The 27,031-nt window shown below is 26.2% G+C and overlaps 1 protein-coding gene and 2 long non-coding RNA genes across 3 annotated transcripts in view; 2 read left to right on the top strand and 1 right to left on the bottom strand.

Moving 5' to 3' along the window:
- Positions 1-27,031, top strand: part of LOC124418683 — a 220,554-nt gene that overhangs the window by 164,720 nt on the left and 28,803 nt on the right. The gene's annotated exons all lie outside the window — the stretch shown is intronic.
- Positions 1,247-27,031, bottom strand: part of LOC111680233 (myb-like protein AA) — a 34,244-nt gene continuing 8,459 nt past the window's right edge. Inside the window, exons 2-6 of the mRNA XM_023441858.2 lie at positions 12,528-12,678; positions 11,733-11,882; positions 4,256-4,515; positions 3,754-3,846; positions 1,247-1,355 (exon numbers count right to left, since the gene is read on the bottom strand). Coding sequence (XP_023297626.2) covers positions 1,248-1,355; positions 3,754-3,846; positions 4,256-4,515; positions 11,733-11,882; positions 12,528-12,678 — 762 coding nt within the window. The 3' untranslated portion in view covers position 1,247. The remainder of the gene's footprint in view (positions 1,356-3,753; positions 3,847-4,255; positions 4,516-11,732; positions 11,883-12,527; positions 12,679-27,031) is intronic.
- On the top strand, positions 1,268-4,804 carry LOC124418684. The gene is made up of 2 exons (XR_006940141.1): positions 1,268-1,387; positions 4,770-4,804. It is a non-coding gene; the product is annotated as an uncharacterized LOC124418684 (long non-coding RNA).

Consider the following 27,031-nt stretch of genomic DNA (forward strand, 5'->3'; position numbering starts at 1 on the left):
CAGAAGGTCCAGATCCTGCTCTACTATCATGTTAAATTTCATTTGATTTAATTGTAATTTAAAAAATTTATTTAAAAACGAAACTTTCGTAAAAAAGGACTAAAAAATGTAATGTGTGCGAAATGACTATATGAGATATTTTAATGTAACTAGCTTAGTTTTATAGATAATTGACAGATTTTTTTGCCTTAGAGAGAATTGAAATAGTACTTTTCGACAAAGTAAAAGTTTTAAAAGTGCCACGCCCACTTTTAATTTTACAAGCTTTTTTGTTAAAATCGGTATATATTGCTGAAACTAAAAAAGTTTTCTCAAATGTTTCATCACTATTTAAAAGAACAATTCTTACTCTATACACATGCCTAATTTCATTTAAATTGATTAAAATTTAAGGAAGTTATTTAATGATGAAGTATATGTTTATAATATCACGTAAATTTAAAGTGGACGGAATATACTTTTTGGTTATTTATGTACACATTTTTGAAAATTTTGAGACTTTTTTAGTTGTCAAAGTATTTTTGTTATTTTTTTAATGTGAAATAAGAAATATAAATTTATATATTACTGGATGGTTAAATTAAACATAGTTTTACTTTATTAATATTTAAAAAATCTTTTTGTTTATTCAATCATAAAACTTAATAGTTAACAAATTTTTCGTGTATGGATGGAATGAACAATTTAATAATTATTCTTAAAATTTCTTTACTTTGTATTAATTTTTAATCAACTCATTTTAAACACTTTAATAAAGTGTTGATATGCTTATTTACATACGTTTTAACTTATTAATTAGGAAAATATACTAAAATAACAATCTAATAAGAATTGTATAATTATTTAATTAATGAGAAAAATTTAAATTTTACATTATGCTTAAAAATTTGTTAAATTGTGATGAAAAACAAGTAACTTATATAGATAATTAAGTAATAAAAATGTATTTTGTAATAAAAATAATTTGACCAAAACTTAACATTAGCGAAAAACAGTTATGACAAAAAAATTTATTTGCAAACTTAATAATGAAACATTTAAATGTTTGTAAGCAAAGTGCTCTAATAGAACGAACAATTAATTGAAGTTAAAGTAAAAAAATATATCTGTATTAATACAATTTTATAAATTTTGTTTTGTTGTATAAATAACATTAATCAGTCTATAATAAAAATTAAGATTTTTTGCGTTTTTACATGAGATGTTGTCGCTGGATTGGAATTATAATTTACGTTTATTCTTTTTGTTTAGGCTAAACAGAAAAGTTTCTTCCAAAAAGGTATGGGAGTTGGAGGCAAGGTGGTTGGAGCTAAGCCTTCCCAAATGGCTGCATCAAAGACATCTTTAACTTTATCCTGTAAATGGAGAAAAAACAAAGTGCGAATTGGTAAATACTTTGAAATTATAAGTTTAAAAACATCTTTTTTATAAATTTTGTGTAGATATAAAATAAAATGATATAAAGGTGTAATTTCGTTATTCTTTAAAGAACTAACTCTTTATAACAAACTAAGTTATACTTAGCTAACCAAAATCTATAAGAAAAGCTTCATCAACTTGAAAACTAATGAAATTTCAAAGGAAGATATAAGAGTTTGGACAACATTTTTATTTTAATTCCATTAAAATTTGTTCCATATATAATGCTCTTTTAATTTGTTCTAAATGGTGTCTCTCATCTGATTTATATCAAAGTTTCATATTTCATAACTTTTTTAAACAAAATTATAGGTACTGAAATTCAATGGTTCAAAACAGCATGTTTCCTTTCTAAATCTTAATCATGCATCCCAGATGAAATAAATTTAAACATACATTACATTCCAGTTAAAATGCTTAACTTTTTACAAATCCTACAAATTGTTGTTTATTTTTTTTTTTTTTTTTTGTCACTTTATTGTTACTTTTGTTGTGGAGGGAAAAAAACCTAAATTGTATATACATTTAACGAGATTCAGACATACTTTAGAAAAAAGGACGACGGCAATTGTTGGTTGCTTGTTATTGTTTCTTGAGTTAAAAGTTTTTTTATTTCTTTTTTACACTTCTTTTATGTAACCATCATCATGTTTTGTGTAGAAAAACTTCTGCATTTTTACCACCTTTTAACATAAACATACACACTCATACACTTTGTTGTACGTTCACGTAGAAAGCATGTAATTTGTGGTTACTTGTATTAAATTTTCATACACATGTAGTCGTTTAAACATACACACATACGCCCATACTATATGTTGTCAAAGAAAGTATCAGAAGGATTTTAATGTTTATTTGAAAATAACATTTGTGTGCACGTAAATTTTTCTTTTTTTATTCCAAAATAACAAAACGCGTTTTGGTCGCGTTGGTGTCGTTCTGTAGTGTTTAGATCCCTAAGGAAATTTAACTTTGTGTTTGAATTTTATTTGAAAAAAAAAAACATACATACATACATTTGTATGAAAGCAAGTGATTGCTGTATATATTGTGTAAAAATTTACATATATGTATTTTTATGTCTCAGTAAGTATTCTAAACAAAAATCTGTTGTAAGTTAAGTGAAATATATGTATACATATGTATATGTATGTGTATATTTTGTCATATAGAAACTCATAGATGAAACTTTTTGCACTTAAATATTATTATAAAGCATTAAATTACAGGAAGTGGAATTTAAAAGGATATTTAGACAAAGTATGTGTTGAAAATAAAAAATTATAAAAGTTTTTTTTACATTTTCTAAATAAAAGTATGATTTAAGGTAAAATAAATATTTACTTAGGATTTTTAATATAAAAATATGTATATTTAAAAGGAAATGTGGAAAATTTTTATATTACTATTTAAAAATAAATTTTACGCTAAAGGAAAATTTGTTATTTTCAATAATATTTATAATCTAATTTTATCGCAGTGGTAACCTGTTTTCTTTGTTACAAAATTTTTTAAATTTTTATTATTTTTTAAATTTTATTCTATCATTCTATCGGGTCCCTAACTAAATTGGAGTTTTTCGTGTGTTTAAAGACAGAAAAAAAGTTAACGTAGAAAACAACCGGATTTAGATGAAAGAGTGCTGAAATCAACAATTTTTGTAACAAGACTAATAAAACTTCTGCTAGAAGTACCTACTATGTATGAGCTTTTGAGTTTCTCCATTTTGGACCTATTTTGAAAAGGCAATCATATCTTCTCTAATATAAAAAATAAAACCCTACGAAACAAAAATCAAGATAGAGACGAATATCAATCTATCATCAGCTGTGTTAAGAGTACTTTTTAAGTCCGTCATTTCCCAAAAATGTGAAAAGCTTCAAATTTTTCTTTTTAAATATTGGTAAACTGTTCGTAAACTTTAGAACAATTTAAAGTATTAGATCCATTTCAAACATACTATGATTGAATGGAGAGACAACAAGGACATTCTAATGGTCCTTGTTGTACATTTCTTGAATTGAGAAATCCTTCACCTCGAACATCTCCAAAGTCATAATCTATAGCAAATTATTATCATTTACACATAAACTCAAAAAATGGTTTACTATTGACTTTTAAAAAACTTAAATTTCTCAAAATATATTCCCCTTTAAAATTTAATCTTTTAATCCTTACACTCATACATATATATGTATAAGAGCCTAAATTTGGGCTTTAAAATGTTTGTACAAATCACTTTAACAAAACAATAATAATTTGTACTACAAATACTAACACTAATGCACAGAATATAGGAGTCGTATAGGGTGAGAGGGAGAGTAAAGCACTTACCTGTGTTGCTGATGAAGTTTCAATGTATTTTGCACCAATTGTTATTGCTAAATCCCAAGCATCCGCATATGAAATTGGTTGTTCGCCATTAGACTAGTCAAGCGCAAAAAGGAGATTCAAAAAATGTGAGAAGGTATTAACACATCATCGAGCCAGCACCCGTCAAGTCAAAGGTACACAGAAAAAAACCCCACAGCAAATGAAAATAAAGTAAAGGAAAAAAAACGAAAAAATAAATAAATATTTCAATTTAACAATAAAAAAGTGAACAAATTTTATACTTTTCCCTTTAGGAGAAATAATATAAAAAGGGAGAAAAGGCAAAATTGATGGTGTGAAGAGAAAACATTCATGACAGTTTATCTTTTAACAAGCTCATCATTCACACATATATACATACATAATAATATATGTACCTGTGCGTGTAATTAAGTACAAAATTGTCAGTATTTATTTGTTCCCCCAATTTATAAAATGTTATAGGAGTCGTTGCCTTTCTTACCTGCAATTTATTCAGTACATTCGGATTTGTGCGCAAATCAGCTTGAGTACCAACCAAAATCAATGATGCTTTTGTATTCGAAAATCTTGGTGCCCATTTGGTTTTGATGGCATGGAATGTTTCAGGTTTTGCCACCGAAAAACACAACAGGAATACATCACTATCTGGGTAGCAAAGCTCACGTAATGGATCCAATGTATCCTGACCGGCTGTATCACAGAGTGTTAAATGTACGGGACTATCGTTGACCATAACATCAGCTGAGTTTGGGGGAAGGAAATAAGAAATTAAATATATATAAATATTTTCGTATATTTTCTTGAACAAAAAACATAAGCCTTAATCAAAGGATATTTTTAACATACAAAGAAATACAGTTAATGTAAAGGATTTTATATTTTTATAGATTTATATGTATAAATATATTTACATATATGTGTACAAAATTCAAATATTGTACAATTTTTTTTATTCTAATAATAGCGATTTCTTTGAATTTTTTTTTTTATTACAGATTTTTACGTGGAATTTGTCAAAAGTGTTTGATTTTAAAAACATTTTTCTCAACTTTTCGTTAACATCATAACTCAGCTCACTTGATCTTTGTAAATGTTAAATATTTAACATTATCCTACATTCTTAAATAAAAAGTCTATAAAATCAAAATATTATCCATTAATACTTCAAAAAGTTGATTTCAATGAAATATTTTTATACCATCAATCAATAATGTTATTAACAGATTTATGTTTGTGTGTGTATGTATAAGAGTGTAGAAAACGAATATGTTTTTATTCGTGTAGGAATAAAAATCTTTATATATAAATATATATAAATGTACATATGTATGTACATTATACGTGTAAATATATAGGGTTGATGAAGAAGTAGATTCCTTATTTAAGTTAAATATTAATGTTATGTAAACATAAATTACAGAAAAGTGTCCTTAACAGTTTATTTTTAGTTTAATTTGGAAGTCAATTAGTTACTCTATACATTACAGATAATACAGTAATGAGATAATTGTAATTGTTCTGAAACCTATTACAAACTAATTTACATGAACTTTTTATGTAATCTACATTTTGGTTTCTTAAAGGTTCATTGTATGAAGACTGTCAATCTATTGTTTCGATAAAATATAACCAGAAATGGAAGAAAGTGTCCAAAAAGTGAATATTCTTTTTCACTAACCAAATACTTAATATTCAATATAAACACAATAAATATGTCGGTATTCCCATTGAAAATATATATTAAAATCATTTCTGAGAAAATTGTGATTGATGATTATTATTAAAATAACAATATTTTTTTTTTCTTAAAAAGACTTGGCAACGATTTTATTATATACATACATATACATATATTTGAACCAAAAATATCATGTCAATCAACAAAAGCAACTACACTAACAATGTAATAATCTAACTGGGTTTTAAATACAAAGAATAATAAAAGATTTTCTTAAATTGTCTACAAATAGAATATAGGGAGTATCGCAGTTCGAAAATAAAAAAAGGTTTTATAGCAAAATCTTTTTATTAGAAAAAGTTTATATAAATATATGTATGTATATATACAAAACTAATGCAATAGTTTATGAAGACAATTGAAGAGATTGTTATATATTTTAAATTATTTATAAACTAACGATATTTATACAATAAAATTTTATTTATTATGCATATTTTGACAATAAAGACCTTAAACTCTTTTATATAAATCTAGTTTAAGTTTTCATATCCAATTATTTGTTTATAATTTAAAATGTCACAAATCTATTTTTCATAAAATGATTTTTTTTTTTTTTTGAGTTAAGCCAGTCTAAGAATAAATGATCGATATATAAACATAATAAATATAAATACATTATTGTAATTTAAAATTCTTATTAACAATTATTATTTTAAATTGTATTATTTAAATTGTAAATTGGTCTAAGAAGCAAGAAAAATATGTATGTTTTTATAACATTAAATTAGGGTAATCCAGAATTGTGTAGATGGATAAAATTCGCTTTATATTACTTTTTTATAAAACTTCATAATTTCATGTGGGTTCTATGTACCAAAACGAGAGATTTTTTACTGAAAGGTTTTGGTTTAAACTCGTTCAGTTTAAATCCTTGATTTTTTACTCACACGAGAGAGATTTATAAAGTAACAAAAGGCGTAAATGAATCCTTTGCAATGCCGATTCAAAGTCGTTAATAAAAATAAAAAATAGCATAGAGAAGACATAGTCCTGAAGTACTTCCAGACTCATGACATTGTAATTGGACGTTTAGTAAGTAGCCTCACGAAGTGGTTGACAAGGCCAAACCACTTTTCAGATATATAGTAGAGTGTAGGAATACCTCTCAATTGATTTGTTTTATTTCGTTTTGCTGACTAGCAATTTTAATTATTTTTCTCGCTGTAAGCTCAAAATTATAGAGCTTTTGGGACCCATTTCAGAAAATTGTTTAACATATACTTAAATCAAGATTTTAAATTTATGATAATGAACTGAGGTCTATTTTAAAAAATAATAATTTCTACAAAGAAGTGGACACCTTACAGTCAGGTACTTCTTGGTGAAAACCCCTTTCGTCTCTTATCAAGAAGTTTGTTTAACTCTAGATAACTATAAAAGAGGTACTTAAGAATGTTGTACATAACTATATATAAACTGAAATTGGGCGGCAGTAATTAGGGATTGAAGAGCGTCTCTTTTTGAAAAGTGGTTAAACGTTAAACGTGAATGTAAACAAATACTAACACGATAAGAATGTTTAAATTGGTTCCAGGCGATCAGCCGGCAACATTTTCTAAGATAGAAAACAATCATAATTTGGACCCGTTCGTTATTTTCGTATCATAACGAGTAATAGTTTTTTTTTAAGAGAATAACAAAATTTACAAACTCATTTTTTGGTATACCACTAGTGTACATGAATATGAAAGATTTCTTAAGGTAATTTTATAAATTGTAGTAAATAAGTATGGTTAGGTGTATTGATGCTGTATGTATGAAATATGTATATAATATAACGTATCAAATATTGCTTATTATTCCATATTTTGTTCGGAGGTAACTTGTAAATTGTTGCTATTGCTGTATGAGCCACAAAGAACGTCAACACAATACGAATAAAACGTATTGTTGCATTATTAATTTCTTTATAATGATGTTAGTTGAGCATATAATAATGCTGAAGGTCACAATACAGTTACAGTGTAATTGTATTCACATAGATACATATACTTACACTAACGTATGAGGATTATTTTACAGTTACAACGTCTTTTGATAAAAGGTAATATATCCATGACAAAGTATTGTATAAAATATTAACTAACGATAGCGTTGTGGATAATTTTACTAAAATTTTTATATAAATAGGAAATTTAACTACTAAGTGATGATAATAAGCAACTAATTGAATATAATTTATATAAAATGACGAGATCACAAAACTTTGTCTATAGGACCCGACTCACATTCAAACCTTTTACATACATCCTCTTGTCCTTTTTATTTTGAAAATGCACTAGGAGGATTTAATTAACATCTTTTAGTTTTATGGTCTCTAACTAATACAAAATAAAAAATATATATTTTGAAATGTTTTTCATAAAATATTTTTTAAAATATGGCACTTTTTTAAAATAATTGTATTGTTTTTTATTTTTTTATTATATATAATCCTACAAATAGACTAGTTTTAATTTTAAATATTGCAAGAGTTTGTTACATCTTCCCATCACATTTAATAAAGAAAATACAAAACATTGATAATTAACCGCATAAAAAGTCATTGTAACTTTACATTCGTAAAAAATAAAAAGAAAAACTCAACTGACAACTAAAATTTGTTAAAACAGCATTTAAAGTAAAGTATGAAAGAGAGAGACATATAGAAAAAATAAAAGTTTCAATTAGTTTTATTATTAAAGTGGCAGACATTCAAGTGCATTTAAGTGTTAAAATGTTTTAAGTGGTTAAGCAGCTTAAACAAAACTAAATAAAAGTATGAGAGAATACATACATATATGTACTTTTTCAGTTACAAATATATACATACAGCGAGCGTCAAAAGTAAGTGTACAGCTATTTTATTTACACAAAAACCTGCAGAAATACTGTAACAAAGACTTTAGTAATAATTTGCGTATGCTTTCTTTTGACGCTCACAATATATAGTGCAAACACTACGTTTAATCCCAACAAACTTAAATGTCAAATATCAAACATTTAATTAAACTTTGAGATAAAATTGAGAAGAATCGCAAATATGATTTTGTTCTCAAATATTAACAGGAACAGCAGTTTTTCATGTGTAACAACTTGAGACCTTCCATCTGCTTGAAATTTAATCACAAAACGATTTTTAAAACTATCATATATCAAACACCAGTATTATGAATTTACGATTGTTATATATTTTGTTATTGTTTTTATCATATAAACAGTTTTAATCATATAATGGTATCTTTTTCAAATCTCTTTTTTTAAGTGACAAAAAAAAAATACTCAGTTTACTGATTACTCATCGAACAATCTTCCAAATGCTAGCTGGGATGTTTGTTGGGCTATATGAACTCACATCTATTACAAAATCTACACGTACAACGTTACAAGCTGATTAACTTTATTTTTTGTACAAGAGTGGTTGAATTTTAAATTTAACTGTGATTTTTGCACTAATTAGAATCAAATAAAATAAACACGTTCTAGTATGTAAAGATACAGAGAAAGGGCAAACAAACTGCAGGAAATTATAGAGAAGGGACAAATTTAAAAGCACATGTCAATATTTGTCATATGTGAGTTAAAAAAAATAAACTGACAATTACATGGAAATCATATAAATATGCAAAGTGTTGTTATACTACAAATTAGCAGGAAATTATGTTTGTTCAAGTTGTTTTTTTTTTATTTAAAACAGGAAACGGAAAATTAAATATTTTTACAAATATTATTATTTATAGACAAACTTTTGTGTACCCAAAACATTGTAGAATTTTAAATCATAAATTATTTAAAAATTGTATTTATTTTCCAGGTATAAACTTTTTGGTTAACTTTTAATTTACTAGGCCTCTTTGTTTAATTTTTTTACTTTTGAGGTCATACGTTTTTCTTATGTTACTTGTTTGTGCCTGTTTTAAATTTATTCACATTGTATAGCTCTAAATGACCTAATAGCCCTTATTTGCAACCCACTCCACTGCAGTATGGACGTACATGCATATAACTACTACAGATTGCTATATCGCACTGAAAAATTAAAGTGAACTGTAGTTAATATGTTAAAGCACATCATAATTCACTCACTTGCACAAGTGAGAAATTGAAAAGTTATAGCATAATAAACTATGTATGTATGTGTGTCAGTGGCGTTTTATATTATATTTGATTTTATTGGAAATTTGTTTGATATGAAAGTTATTGTAATGCATTTTAAATTTAAATAAAATTGATTTCAGCAGATTATTTGGTTATCTATCATAGACTTAATTATAAGTGATTGGACGGACTCAGAATTTCTCGATCATTTTAGGTTTTTAAAATATCTTGCCCTATATTTCAGTAATCCTGTTTAGGTATATTTGTTTATAAAATATTTTTAGATCATCTGAAATTCCAGTCGACATTTTGGTGAAAAATAGACATTTTGATGAAAAGTAAATTTTTGGTGTAAAATTTAGTTATATTTTAGTAAAAAAATATTTTTTTAATGTAGATGAAAATTATACTTATGTATATCCTACACCACTACAGGGGAGGGTATTATGCGTTTGTGCTGATGTTTGCAACATTCAAAAATATTGCTCCTACACCCACTTTAAAGAATGTTTACTAATCGGCTTAGAATCACTTTCTGAGTTGGTTTAGCTATGCCCGTCTGTCCGTCCGTCTGTGTGTCCATGTAAAGATTGTGCGCACGCTACAGGTTGCAATTTCCAAGATAATTTGATGAAATTTGGCAAATACTTTTATTTCGACCCATTGGAAATAGTTGCAATCGGTCTATTATTTCGCCTATCAATCATAAAACCATATTTCCCGAATATAGCTTTTGGGCTCATAATTATGTTAAATGTTCTAATATGTATGCCACCACTGTCAAACTTCTGAATTGAACGGGCCTCATTTGACTCTAGACCTCATACAAACCCCCCTTCAGAAAATGGCTTCACTTATAAACACTAATAACACGATTGAATTCTACATATAGAATTTTGAAGTAGACTTAAATGTAAGACTTGATGATAATTTGAAGATTTAACGAAAAGCATGAATTCAATTCCTAAAATTTCTGCAAAAAGAACTTCGTTCTAGAATTCAGCGACGAAAATTGGGAACATATGGACCGTGCAAACCCTTTTTTTGTCGATAAGAGGTAACCGATGATAGAGTCAAAATACTGTTAAGGAATACTGTTAAGGAACATCTGGATGTTGCAAACCCATATTTTATCGATGAGGTAACCGATGATAGAGTCAAAATACTTTTAAGGGCATTCCAAGAAATTGTTTGATATAAAATAATATAAATAAGGATTGATATTGATTTTTAGTATTTCAAAACTATATCCTTTTTTGCTACCCATTTCCATAGTACTCCCCCTTAAACAATTCAATATATTTTTACATCTATATGGAGAAAAGAGAAAAAAATGATTTTTTTTCCAATTTATCATTTCAAACAAAAAACAATTTTTAAAATATTTTAACAAGGATTTATATCATGAATAAAATCAATATGTGAAAAAATATAACTGTACCATAGAACACCAACAGGAAGTCAAATGAGTAAAAGAGATTTAATAAACTTCTCACATGAAATACAGTAAGGGGAAATCTGCACATATTTACTAACATAGGAGACGAGCCCACTTCAACAATTATTAAACATATATAGGGATATAAAGAAAATTCTGAACTAGCCAGAAAAATCAGAAACGGAAACAAAACAACACATCCCATAAAAAACACATACACACTGTAAATGAGAATAATAGAATAAAGTTCCTCTTGCAAATAAATGGGCAGTAAAACATAAAAAATAAAGAATGCCTGATAGAGGTGTAAACTACGTTATGTTTTTGTTAGAATATTTTTGTATTTTGTAGGCTTTTTTGTAGTTTTTTTTTGCTATTAGCAATCAACAAAATATATATTTAGCAAACAAACAAGAAATCTAGGGGAAAAAATGTTACAAATTGGTTTCTTATATTACTACTTCGAGTACTAAAAAAAGAAATCCATAAAATCATATACATAGCACAAGGTATAAGGAAATCAACAATAATTGTTTTGCATGCCGGCATTTTCAGTTTTTGTTACACAATGATACTCTACATAACAATAAATCTTTATACATAAATTATAATTTAATTTTAATATTTAAAGCAATTTGCTGGTATTGTTATTTTTCTTTGGTCTAATATTAACAAATAATAAAATGAGAAAAAATAACTTACCATTATAAATATCTGATGCTGTAGGCACATGTTCAGTATTAAAACGATTCTCCAGATAAGAGAGTATTAAATTTGTTTTCCCCACAGCACAATCACCCACTACCACACATTTGACACAAGCTTTGTCCTGAGATTTTAACGCTTTAGATTCTAGAAAAAATCCAAAAGATAAAAATAGAATTAAATTACCTTTTTTTTGCTATACACACAGTTACATTTTCTATGCTATTTTTATATTCCTGCTGTGAAAAAATATATATTTTTTTATTGTAATTAATTAGAAAACCATTAAAGAATATAAAAAAGGAAACAAAAAAAGCACAACTAGTAAAAGAAAGAATTTGCAAATGAATGAAAATGAATTCCGTATAACCTCAATTTTCTTTAATTAGTTTTTAATTTATTACTAAATCTTACAACATGATTGTTATTTGTTTGTATTTTAAGAAGTTTTCATGTATATATGTATGTGTTTGAATTTTAGTAGGTTTTCAAGTGTTTTTCTACGTGCAAATTTTACCCCAAAGTGACATGATTTTGCCATTTGTTTTAGATTTAAGCCGGTAAAATATTGTTGGCTTTTAACATAGAATAATGTGACCAACTATAAATCTAAAAAATAGGGATAAATGAATAATTACAAAGTACCTATCTAATAGAATTTCATGTAGTTTATCACTCGTTGCATTACCATTGTCTAATTAAAATACTATTGTTTTGTATTATAGTTGCTCACATTATTCTTTTTCTATGTTCCCCCGATATATTTTCTTTCTATTTCAATTTGTTACTTACCTTTAGTTGCAGATTTTTTTGTATTACGTTTTCGTAATAAAAACTTTGCAGCACCTTTACGACTGCTGCGACTTGTGCCATCATTACTGGTATTCGTGGTTGTTGTACTATCATCGCGTGAAGTTGAGCTTGTATCGCTAGTAGATTGTTGCTGCAATAAAAGGAAACGAAACAGAAAACTATAAGAATGGTGCAAAAAAAAAGTAATTTGAGAAAAATCTATTTTTATATAAAATGACAGTTAAATAAGTTTTAAAGCCTGTTGTATAAATGAATATATAAAAATCACCCATGGCGCATAGAAAGTATCTGTTTCTTTTCTTCCTTTTTTGCCGCTTTAGTTTTGGTGCGCTCATCAAATGGAAAAACATTAAAAAACCGAAAAGATGTTAAATGAAATTTTAATGCAATACATAAAGTCAAAGTTTAAATGGTGTAAAATAAATGGTTTCTGTTTTTTTATTTTTTTTTTTGTACAATTTTATCACATACAATTGTAGTCAAGGAGTTTTATTTTAATTTTCTGTAGATTTCTGTAATGACAGAAGATTTTTCTTTTTTGTATTTTTAAGTGTTGCAAGGAAAGTGATAAAAGTTTCAATAATTGAAATTTTAGATTGTTTTTGCAAAGATTGTAAAAATATCTAAAACATTTTGCTTATTATTGATATATTGTTTAAAGTGAAAGGGGTCATTCGTTTGGTAGTGTTCAATTACAATCAGAAGCTCCTTGCACCAATGATCAATCACAATATACTAGAGATCAATAAAGAGTTATAAGTTGTTGTATCTAGAATCTCTCACACAACATTTATTATAAACATCTAATAATAAATATGTGGGATTATTACAAGTATTAAAGCTAAAATATATAAGTTGTGGCACAGTGGAGAAACATCGACATGTGTAATCTTAACGGATGGACCAATTTAAATAAAATTTCTTAAAAATTATTAAATTTTTATATAATCAAAATATTAAGCATGAAATCAAGAAAGGTATACAATTACATACGTATATCCGCTGTATATGCAGCATTTGACATTTTGTCAAAAGCAAGTCATTATAATTCATAAAAACTATTTAAATTTAACTTAATTTTTTTCCTTTGAAATCAATCTGCATTTGATATGCGCTTAAAATTAAACAAGGCAAAAACATAATAAGAGAATAATATTTAAATATTTCCAAATGTCAAATACAAGAATCTCTTTCATGTTAATGCAACTTTTCTTGACGCTGCTACAATCATACCCGGTAAAGTTGCAATAAATACTTAAAAAATATTAAAAAAAAACATACGTTTTTTTATGAATAGAGCAAGAAATATTTGTGTGCATGCTGTTGCATAATTTTTTTTTTGTTATTTATAAACACACATGAGGACACAACAACAGCAAGAGAAGCAGCATCAACAACAACAACCAGCTATAGAACGTGAAGATATTCTTATAAAATGACGCACGTACGCGTTTAAATTTAAAAGCAAAAATATCCAGTTACAAGAAATTGTAAGGAAAAGTTGATGGCGTAGAATAAATTTTTGTTTCTTATACATTTTTGCATATCAAAGATAGTTTTTTAAAGTGTCAACAAAAAAAAAACAGCAATATTTAAATTTTGTATTGTAATATATGTAAGAAAATCTGGCAGAAACTTTTATAAAAGTATGTGATTTTATTTTCTATACAATGTCTAAAATTTTGACAAATGGAAACGGAAGTTACTCAAAGTTACTAGTTACTACTTGTCTTAACTACATAGTACATATGTAAGAAAGAAAAAAGTTTTTTTTTTCGTAATACCAGGAGCACACATTCATTGTGTAACTAAATATGTCTAGTGTTACAACTATTACCAAGCAAAAACATACTCTTTGTATATTAAATTTAAAATCAGCCATTTGTTCAACAATTTTAAAGGTATTCTATAGTTGTCCTTCTGCAATGTACTTTAGAATCAATAGAAATTTAAACTTAGAAATCGAATTGTTTGATAGAAAAATTATAAATTATATAACAAGTTTCCTGTACAAATCTATAGCTACTGATATATAAAATTATTATCTCGGGATTGTCACTTTGAAATGCAGGGTATATTCACGCATGTATATTACAATTCATATGAATGAGTAAATATTCTGCACAATTTAATATGCGCATATAAATTAACAAAGACGCATATATACCCACTAATAAGCAAAGCTATTTTAGAAGGGCTAAACTTCTCCTAAAAGGCCTTTTTTTAAAACCCAAACACGATGTCATTGTGGATCAAGACTATCAATACTTATCTATCAAAGAACGGTTTCTTATGAACGAAGAATTAATGATTCATACGAAAAGAAGGTTGTGAGTTATAATAAGGTGTTTTATAAAAGCTTAAATTGATCTAAAGAGGCCTGTTTCGTACAAGCTTTGTAATTCTTTCGACTTGTTATTTAGTACTTAACTTAGGTAGCTTTAACTTGTTCAGTAGTACAGCTTTAACTTGTGCGCGTGTATAATTATATATGGCATGTGTTTTGCTATTTATTATGTACATCAGAGGTATGAATGAATAACTAAATGAATGGAAATAAAGTTAGTCTTTAAGGCTAAAAACAAAAAATTTCTTAGAATATTTCTTAGTGCAAAGAAAAAAGGCAAAAGAGTGAAAAAAGACAATGAATTTTCATCGAAGTAAATTCCAAAAAATCCTGTTGAGGATAAACCACAATAACATTTACTTCGCCTGTGTAGAATGAACAACAGTTGTTCTTTTTTGCACCAAACAAAATTTGTGTGGATAAACTTAGGTTGTTAGGAGATTTGTAACAAAAAATTTTTTAACCTGTCTAAGACTATGTAGACTCTCTCTTATAAGCATTATTTCCTGGTTTTATACGTCCCCTTGCTTAACCAGAGTCACTGTTTGCCTATTCCTATATTTAGCTCTATTTGGTTTAGTCTGTGGTAGTCAGAGAGAGAATGTTTAAAAAAGTATTTCAAATTAAATTTTTAAAGTGTTAGAATTTGTGTATACTTTAGAGCAGCGAAACGCAGTAAGCTCTCAATTGCGTTATCTTGTACTCTTTCTTTCTTTCATAAAACTAACTTGTTACTCTTTGCCTTTTCCTACTTTAGGTCGATTTGTGACTTAGTAGCATTAAAAATATTCGTTTCGACCTAAAGCTTTCAGAAACTTTTATTTAGTTCTTATACCAGTTGGTATTGTTAAATATTCTTCTATACAACGATTTAGCATCTTAAATAATAATTTCTTAAGGAGACAAATAAAACTGTATAGGGCTTTACATTTAAATGTGTAGAGTAGTTGCTGCTCACTTTGCCTTGCATGTAACATAAGCAAATATATTTTTATTAGGGTGATACTTAAATTAAAAAACAATGATTCCAGGATATAATACTGTTTGCTCTTATTTTACCAAAAATAATAAACAACGCTAAGTGATTAAAATTTCAAAAAAGTCTGCATTTTAGGTAAAAATTGGTTAAGGGATCATGATAGTGAACATAAATATATAATACATAAGCAAACAAACCGACTCATATACATACTTATGTATGTATGTATTTCTACAAATTATTTGCTCCTGCCACAACAATGAGTTTTATTTTTCAATGTGTTAATTGTTGTGTTGAAAATGTTTTCTATCACAACAACAAATTAACCACCCACACATCCAAAATAAACAAAAAATCATATCGGTATAGTATGGTTTTCTACATATGTATGTACATATATAAAAAAGTATTTATGATTTATAGCAAAGTCTGTTTATATACATACATAGTTATATATGGAAAGGATTTGTATGTTAATGCTTCGACGCTTAAAAATTTGTTTTAACCATATTGCATGTTTGAATGCCTTTCATTTATTTTGGTAGTCACGCATAAGTCATAAATTAATACATACTCAACTCTTTATAAATTACACACACATACACGAATACATAAACATGCATATATACATAATTGTGTTTGCCCAGTAGTTTTTCAAATACTGAATGTGTTCCTTAACTACATCAATAACTTTGACTTTTTATGCAATATTTTTATAGTTTATTTTGAACTTTTCTCATATCTCAAATTTTGCTAATTTAAAACAGCAACCTGTATTAATGTCTGATAGAATATTGTAAGATTAGAGTGCCAAAGATACACATATCTGGTCTTTAGTTTCAACTAACCTACAGACGGATAACGCTTCATCGACTTCGTTAACTATAAGGATTCAGAATATATAAAATTTTGGTTTGATACTCTTTATAAAACTACCGGGTTCATATGCAAAATATTCATACTTATGTATAAAAAAGAAAGATACGTTTCAATAAACTTTAAATACTGCTTGAAACAAATAAAAAAGTTAAATGCTACATTTGTATACTAAAGGATAATTAAGCAAGGAAATTAAATAAATGAAAATGAAAAGTAAATAAAATAATAAATCAAATAAAAATGATTTAAAGTAAAGGAAATGTAATTCAATTTACAATGGCAACAAGTAAATAAAAATGATGCAAAAATGCTAGTTAGACTCGGTACACTAGTTGGGACTCTAAAAAAATCTGCAGTGAGAATTAATTAAAAATAAGTTTATAAACTCATATATGTATATCTTTATAATGTTTACTTCTTTCGAACCTATTCAAATCGTTTACAGTGTCTTTGATAAATATTAATTAAGATTCTACAGCCTGTATGAAAAACAAAATAAGGAGTGAAAATATAATATAAAAATAAACAAAAAATTTAAAACACATTTATATTATAAAACATTTCAATTTTCGTATTTGTAACAACCATTTGTTAACTGCAAGAAAACCGTAAATGAATAAATTTAGGTAATTAAATTGAATTTTATTTACTCGCATTAAATTCAATCAGTTAAAATTCAATTGTATGAATTTTAATTAGTTTTTATTATGTCTCAAAATATTTGCATGTGTAAATGAACATACACACATACATTTGTATGTAGGAATGAAATGGAAGTTTATTAAAAATGATTTATAAGTATGTTTTTAATTACTTTATGAATTTTGCATTCATAAGCACAAAACTATTACGAAAATTAGCTTATAATGGCAAGATATGTTTAAGGATTATGCGTTAGAAATTAGTTAATTAATATTGTGCTTAACAACAGTGACAGGATAATAAATCCTAGCTTTTTTGCCTTCATGATAATGTATGGCAATTTGTTTGTCAAAGTGTGAAATTAAGAGATCATTTATAATTTATATTTTATTAATGATTGTGTAATTTACCTGAAAAAGGTGTAGACCCAAACTATTTAAAATGCTTAAAAAAGATTCATGAATTTACCTAGTATACATATTAGCAATTTAACATTTCTAATTAAATTTCTCTGATTTCTCATTAACTAATTAATTTTTTTTACTCAAATTTTTAACATTTCAAAAACTCAATTTTCCATAAAATAAAATAAAATCTTAAACAATTAACCGCATGAAATTAATTATCTAAACCACTTGGCGACGTTATGGTTTTGAACATTTTTCATTTTTGTACATTGTTTTGTTAGTATTTCAATTGAAACTATAAAATGGTCACAAAACAATATAAAACAATGATTTAGAAACAACTGCAATCAGTTAATATGTGCAAAACGAAAAAAACTATAAAACTTTAGTAAACAAAAACAAAAGTAGAGAGACGAAAAAAACAAATCACATAATAACCCCAATTGCAACTAAAATTGTGGTTTTTATTAAATTGCACGAATGGCCAACATTCAGCTTTTATATGCAGTCATTGCATACATCTCGGCAACTGCAAAAAACGCTAATTGCTTAAAAATGGTTAGAAAATAACAATGAAGTTAAATAACAACAATAGCAACAAAGCAGCAACAACATCAATAATATAGAAAATACTCAAACACCACCACACATACATACATACATACATACATACATCTATATACTAATATTCATTTACACTAATTGTTTCCCTGCAGATTTGGGTGACTTTTTTCAATACAAATTCTGGTAACACTATTTAGAAATATTAAATAAGTTTTTATAGACTAGCAGAGACACTTAAGACAAGTGAACACTTAAAAAGTATATATGTGCATGATAAGGTCTTCATATATTTCAAAATTCAATTTATGAAGAATTTAGTTATTTATTTTTAAAAATGACTTATTTTTAAGATACTGTTTATCATTGCAATGAAAACAAACAATATACAACAAAAATTGAAATAAAAACCGCAACAGCGGCAGAAACACAAATAACATTATTGAGAAAAATAATAGAAAAACAACAATAATAATTTCCTTTAATAAATGAAAAACCACTAAGGCTTCTACTATTATAACAATTATCGTTGCAAATATAAAACACACACACACACAAATAGAAATTAATACTCATATACAAATGCATACAATATAACTAAACAATACGTTGGTTCTACATTATATGCAACTAAAAAATGTATCGAAAATATTAGCCTAATTACCTTATACATAACAATTTATTAAAGGTTTATAGAACAAATTTAAATTTGTCATAAAACCTTAGATATTAAATGTTAAAAAAGTCATAGATAATTAAAAAATTTAATGAAAACTTTGATATTTAATTGAGTCAGTTTCTAGCTCAACTTAATTCGATTTATTTTTAGAACCTCCCTAGAGTTCACAGTTTTACTTAGTAGGTATTTAGTTATTATTAATAAACTTGTATATGTATGAATACGGGGAAAATTTTGTTTAAAACTAAAAAAAATAAACTTTAGTTTACATACAAATTTTTCACAATAACTACACAGAAACATAATAGTATTAATGATAAAACCACAAAAGCCATAAACAACAGAGGGGAAAAACAAATGTTTAGTGCAATAAAATGTTATCTCACATACAAACAACAAATTTATTTGTAAGAGGAAATAGTTTTTTACGGTTATTACAAAAAATTAGTTTAATTTCATTGCTTGTGAATATATTGAAATTAAACCATATACTCATTCTAAAAATATGTATTTTCAATTGAAACATTTTATTTTGCATACATGGTAAAGAACTGTTGAACTTTATGTCTGATAAGTTTTAGGCCTTGAAATAAATCAGAGTTATGTTTAATGTTTCTAGTTTTATAAAGTTAAATCATTAATTTTTCATTTATAATGTGATTTATTTATTTATTGATTTCATTTCCATTTGAGCCACAAATAATTTATATTTTTTTTAATGAATTTTAAAATTATATAACTTAACTTTTTTAATTGCATTAACTAAATTTAATTTGGCTTAAAAAATAAAATATCTGTCAAATCATAAACAAAAAAAACTTTAAAAAACTAATAAATGACACAATAATTTCATACTCCCCTAGCAAACGTAATGGGTCAACGCAACGTATGAGTTATTTTTAATTATAGTCTTTTAAACAAACCTCATACGTACATAACAAAAACAAAAATACATAAAAATTGTAAAAGTATTTGTATGTATTTACAAGTATGTATTTTTTTTGTAACTTATACTACATATGATAAAAAACATAAATTTATATAATTTCATAAAATACCCATATGTAGGTATATGCAAAAAAAAAAATGGCAGAAATAAAATTAATATAATTTTCTCATGCCACAAAACATTTCTATGGTTATGGCATGCCACCACACAACAACAATCCACTGCTGTTACAGAGACACATGACAGTTGTCTTTTTCATGCTTCAGTTTTATTTTCATTTCTTGTTGTTTTCTATATGTGGTTAGAAACTTTAAAATATGTATGTACGTTTGTTTATTTGAAAAAAATATATACAAAATACTTGTACTTGTGTACACATTCAAGTATGACATACACATACATTCTTATGTATGTATACATATGTAAAAGAAAAAATAATAATATTATAAATGTTACTTATCCTGTGATAAGCCAAATGAGACAAATTGTTTAGTAATATATGTTTGCTTCAGGACTGAGAGTAGGCGAATTGTTGTAAAGATTTTAAATTAAAAATAACTATCTGAGTAAGCTGAAAAGTCTTAAATGGCCGAGAGTTATTCACTGACCTCCGGAGGTCTCTAATACCTTATATTTTATAAAAGCTTTGCTGATCTTTGTCCTATATAAATTCATATATTTGTGTACTCATACAGTTTAGTGTAGAATACATGTTTAAATATTCATGTCCTCTACATAAATAGATACTCAAAAGCACAAATACTTACACACGAGGGAAGATTAAAAAATCATCTTCAGTTTTAGCTAAAACAAAAATTTGAACTCCAAAAAGACTTCTATTTCAATCTCCATTTTAATGAATAACAAAATGAAAGGATCTTTAAGCCTTTTATTGCAAAAACATTTTTCGAATAGGAAACCATTCCAGAAACGGTAATCGAGCGGATAATAAATCACAATGTAGATAGTATTTCAATATAATTCCACGAATTTCACACGATATCAGGATTTATGATTTTTCTCAAACATTCGATGATAATATTCGACAGAAATAGAATTGACGTTCAATTTTTAACGTCACCCTCGTACAGCAGCAACATAATATGGTTTTGCTCATATTTGTGTATTTCAAAGATTGACATTTATTTGTGGTTAGATCTAACAGAAATTTGTTATGAATTTATTTTTCTGTTTTCCACATATTTTATAGTATATTTATTTAACTTTTTCCACTTCACTCTTGTTCACCACAAAAACACAGCTGTTGCTTTTACATGCTTAAAAGAGTGGGTAAATTTGAACGTTCCAATATGAATACGAATACATATTTTATAACATACATACAAAGATTTACAAGTAACTCTGGTTACTAACCAAAATAGCACAAGTCCAAAATTATACTATAATGAAAAATTTGTAAATAGAGAAAATTTTAAAACAAATCCTCTTTAGTCGTTTTAGTCGCATATCTTTTGTATCCTCGAACAAATTTGTACGTATATCAGATATTTTTCTCGTATTAAAAAGAACATTTATATGTACATATGTGAATGAAATGAAAGTTAAAAGATTGACAAGTTTATAAATAAGTCAACAGTCGTACATATTCATGTTTTTCTATTGTAATATGGTGCAAATAGTAAAACAAAAACAACATAATAAATAGTTATTTTATTGTAAAATTCATTTTGTTTATGTTCCTTTTTTGGGTCAATAAATTTTTGGTTTTATCATATTTTGATTTGAATAAGAATTGATGTGATTGACTGAATTGGAATAGATTTATACAGAATTGTGTCATATGACAAATGCAATTATATTTCATGAAAAGATTTTTTACATAAATAAAATTTACGACAAACAGATTTTATAATAAATGCTTTGTATAAATATTATGAAGACATAAAATTCACACTTTGTGAAAGTTGTGACACAATAGGGCAATCAGTTAAAGATTAAATTATATTGATACTTTAGTTTAACATTTACAATTGAAAAGATTAAATTGTAGTCGAATTGAAAAATATAAATAAAAATAAACGTATATTCCACAGAATAAGTTAAAAAGGAGAGGAAAAAAGTTATTCATTTACCTAATTATTTATTCACCTCAAAGTATACTATAGTATCTAATTTCAAAATCATTTAAAACTCCAGGAATATTCCCTAGTATATTTGTTTTATTCTCTATAACACAAACTACTTAAAAATCTAGTAAACTAATTAACTATAAATTCTATAAATTTTCATTTTATGTAATAAACTTTACTGAGTTAGTGATATAAACATTAATAAAAAACACCATAGAAATAATCTTTAGAATATTATATAATATGTATAAGCATTTACTGAAATCCTCACTATTATTCTTTTTATTAATAAGTTTTTTTTAACCAATGTAATTAGCACAAAAAATATACTATGTCGTATGTATGTTGGCGCAAGATAAAATTAAAATAAACCAAAAAGAAAGAGATGATGAAGAAAATATGAATTTTAAAACAAAAATCTTGAAATAAAGTGACATATGAATAAACTGCATTATTTAAGCGTATGCTAAGAAACCGCAAGAATGTATAAAAGAACAGAGAGCTCTTTAATAAAGTGGAACATGTGAAGAACAAATATAAAAACTCGAACTGAATTTAAACTGAACTAGAACTAGAACTGAACTAGAACTGAACTAGAACTGAACTAGAACTGAACTAGAACTGAACTAGAACTGAACTAGAACTGAACTAGAACTGAACTAGAACTGAACTAGAACTGAACTAGAACTGAACTAGAACTGAACTAGAACTTCACTAGAACTGAACTAGAACTGAACTAGAACTGAACTAGAATTGAACTAGAACTGAACCATAACCAAAGTAGAACTCTTACCCTTTTTGAAGAGGGCAAGCTGTACCATATTACCGCGAATCATATATGATGCATATTACATATGTATGTGTGTATGTGTTTATGAGCTCAATACGAAAAAAGGAACAATATGACAAAATATGCAAACACATGCAAAAAGGCAAACACACACTTACATGCAACTACATTTACACATACTCATGCACTTAACTAAACTAACACACTTTACATGTTTATGGGATAAAAAAACGTAAAAACGCAAGATTAATTAACTTTACCAGGTTACTGTACAACACTTAAACGAACATATATACGCTCTGATATTTACATGCAACCCTGTAGTTCGTTGCAACGATACCAATTTAGAGAAAGTGTATTTTCTAGAGAATTGAAAGTGCATTTCCTAGAGAGTTTATTAACTTCCTTCTACATTACTTTCCTTGCGATTAACTTTATTATTCAAAATTTGACAACAATTATATCTAACTGGTATACACTGACTACTTGTAAATTGCTGGAATGTTTGCATTACGGATATAGAGCACATATACATTCAAGTACACACAAAATCATGCATAGAAATCCTATTTTTTATTTAACCGAAAAATTGTGTTAAAATCTAGGGGAACATTTTCATATAATTTTTTTTTTTCTAAAAAAAAGTATTTAAGTGTGTTTGTTTGGCAACACACAATGTTTTGGTAACTCAAAATATAAGAAGAAAAAACTGAAAATAATAACTGAATACATGATCTAGTTTCATTTTTTTGCTGTAGGAAAATTGAAAAAAAAACTGTACTGGATATAGAAATAATAAAAAAATATATAAAATGAGGTAGTTGAGAAAGAGTATATTTAAGTATGAAGTATAAATACAAGTCTAGTATAAACATACATAGTGAAAAGTAAAAACTAAACAACATTTAAATTTTAGATTAACTTGTATTTTTCATTTGCTGTTGTACCTTTAAAAAAAACTTTATATTGTAACAGTTAGAATTATGCACAACATGTTCGTTGTAAGATATGCAGATGCAACATATTGCCTCTATTTATATACATACATATTTACTTACATACATATACAAAAAAAACTAGACTCTAAACAAATGTTCTAAACTGAAAGATATTAAGCATAAAATTGGGGTTAAATAGAAACTTTTGTGTTACCACAAAAGTTTTAGCCACAAATAACTAGAAAAATTCAAATAAAAATATATTATAAATGAAAAATTAAATCATTTGTATAAAATTGTTTAAATGTCATCTTTAGTATAGAAATTTTGTGGTTTACTTTTATTCCATCAACTTAACAATAGTTTTTGAATTCAATATGAAACTCTTTGCACTATTTTTATATTTGATATTTCTGGTTATTAAAACAAATGGGGTTACTGCCTGACTGTTTAAATAGTACAATTCAATCATGCAAATATTGTTTCAAAATAAAATAAAATTATAATAAATAAACATATTATGTAAATGGTATTTGTAAATGGAAAATTTTATAACAATGTAAAAAAACAACATAATTATATTGACGTATAACTGAACTGAATTAGAACTGAACTAGAATTAAACTAGAATTGAACTAGAACTGAACTTGAACTAAACTAGAACTGAACTAGAACTGAACTAGAACTGAACTAGAACTGAACTAGAACTGAACTAGAACTGAACTAGAACTGAACTAGAACTGAACTAGAACTGAACTAGAACTGAACTAGAACTGATCTAAAACTAAACTAGAACTGAACTAGAACTGAACTAGAACTGAACTAGAACTGAACTAGAACTGAACTAGAACTGAACTAGAACTGAACTAGAACTGAACTAGAACTGAACTAGAACTGAACTAGAACTGAACTAGAACTGAACTAGAACTGAACTAAAACTGAACTAGGACTGAACTAGAACTGAACTAGAACTGAACTAGAACTGAACTAGAACTGAACTAGAACTGAACTAGAACTGAACTAGAACTGAACTAGAACTGAACTAGAACTGAACTAGAACTGAACTAGAACTGAACTTGAACTGAACTAGAACTGAACTAGAACTGAACTTGAACTGAACTAGAACTGAACTGGAACTATAAGTATCTAACAAACTGATTATTTTAAGTTTGTAAATTACTTATAGAGTATCAGGTAATTCCCTTACAATTATCCCACCAAAAATTGGTGGTCATCACAAATTTTTTTGCAATTGTATTCGATATGTAAAACATTTAACATGTTTAACATTTTTGCAGGTTAAATGCATAACAAAAGAGAAAAAAATAATCTGAATTTCATATAACATTCAACTTTTAATAAACGATACATACTGTGATACTCAGTGATACCAGAAAACAAATGTTGCTGACTCTGAAATGTTGTTGATACCAACAAGTGTTGGGTGTCAAATTTTATATGCTTTGTTAAAAAATATTTTTTTTGCAATACAAAAATGAATTTACAAGTTCTACATACAAATAACTAGTAAATTTCATATAAAGTGCACGTCAAAATTAAAGGGTCATTACGGATCTTCGTAAACCAGATTTAATGAATGTAGAGTGTCTGTATAAGGTTGACTGAATTAAGTAGTAGAAACTAATGTTCAATTCACAATCGATGTTGTAGCGTTGTATGCGCTGTATGTCAGCAGCTGCTACAATAGTCATAACAATGTTGTTGGTATTTTCTATACAAAAGCTCTATACAACTCATACGACAATTTTTCATATGTTTTTCGAATGTTGTAAGAAATTTTAGTGTAGCCAATTGTTTATTTCAACATATAAACAAAAATTCAAACGATTTTAGCATAAAAAACGATAAAATGGTAACACTGAAATCAAAAACAAACAGCTGTTTACAAAACCAAAAAAAAAATAAAATTTTATTAAACACAGTTTTTTTATTATTTTAAAATGTAGAATAAAGAAAATAAAAGAATTGAAAATTCAAAGAAATTAATTTGGTTTATTTCGCATTTTTAATTAATTTAATATTTTTGGATTTTTTTCTTTTGATATTGTTATGTGTATTTGTTTTTTTTTTCATTGAGAACATAAACTTATGACTTGCTGCAAAGATCTGTTCACAATCACTGTTACTAAACTTTAGTAGGTACAATATACAACTTGATTGTGAATTGAACATAAGTGTTTGCATAATTTTGACGATCACTTTCTGCATTTACATTAACTAATATTTTTTTTAAATTCATTTCTGTTGTACTTTGCTTTGCGCCAGCACTTTATATGGTCGACTCATTTTTCGAATTCTGTTTAAACAAAAAAAAACTTGAAAAAAACTGCAGTAAATATAACAAATAAAATATGTTTGACACCCTCAGGTGTTAGAGTTGGTATGATGATATTGAATATTATTGGTAACACCGAAATAAATAAATAAATAAAAAATATAGTTCATGTTTGTGTTTATCCAAGTGTCAATATTTTATGTTGTATTTGTTTTTCCGTTAGTGTTCAACTGAATATTTATTCTAAAGGTATGAATATTGGATTTTGAATGTTATGTTCTGTGAGTTTTAAAATAAATTGCTCACTTTTCAATCAGTTTTGAATTTCCCAGCAATACAAACAATTAATATTTGTATATGAAAACACGTACAAAATGTTTGCAATATAAATGTATATGGAATACAGGCGAATTTATTACATACTACAAAAAATATTTATTGAATATTGAAAAAAAAAAATTCTCACATTATATGTCATTTAACACGTTTTCCTTTCCGATTTTTCTTAAACTACAAATTTTTTCAAGTTGCAATTCTAAATAATTTCAAATACAATTTTAAACATATTGTGCTATCCTTTAAAAATTACATAATATACAAATCTATTTATAGGTTTTAGTTATTTAGATTTGTTTACCCAATAACAAAAAAGTCTATAGTTTGGTTTGTTTTGTTTCTAAAACCACTATTAATTCAACACATCAATTTGTTGACGTTTTTTGTTGAATAGCAAATAAAGTTAAATTGTATTAGATTTCAATGTTACATACATATGTATGAATGTATATCATCGTGAACAACATGTTTTAATTAAATTTAAATATTTAAAAATTATTTACCGCACTTGGTAAAATAACTAATTACAATTTAATGATTAAATTGTGTATTTAAATGCACTGAGAATTCAATTAAATGTTAAATTTATA

This window comes from Lucilia cuprina, chromosome 3 (genome assembly GCF_022045245.1).
Source record: "Lucilia cuprina isolate Lc7/37 chromosome 3, ASM2204524v1, whole genome shotgun sequence".
NCBI lineage: Eukaryota > Metazoa > Arthropoda > Insecta > Diptera > Calliphoridae > Lucilia > Lucilia cuprina.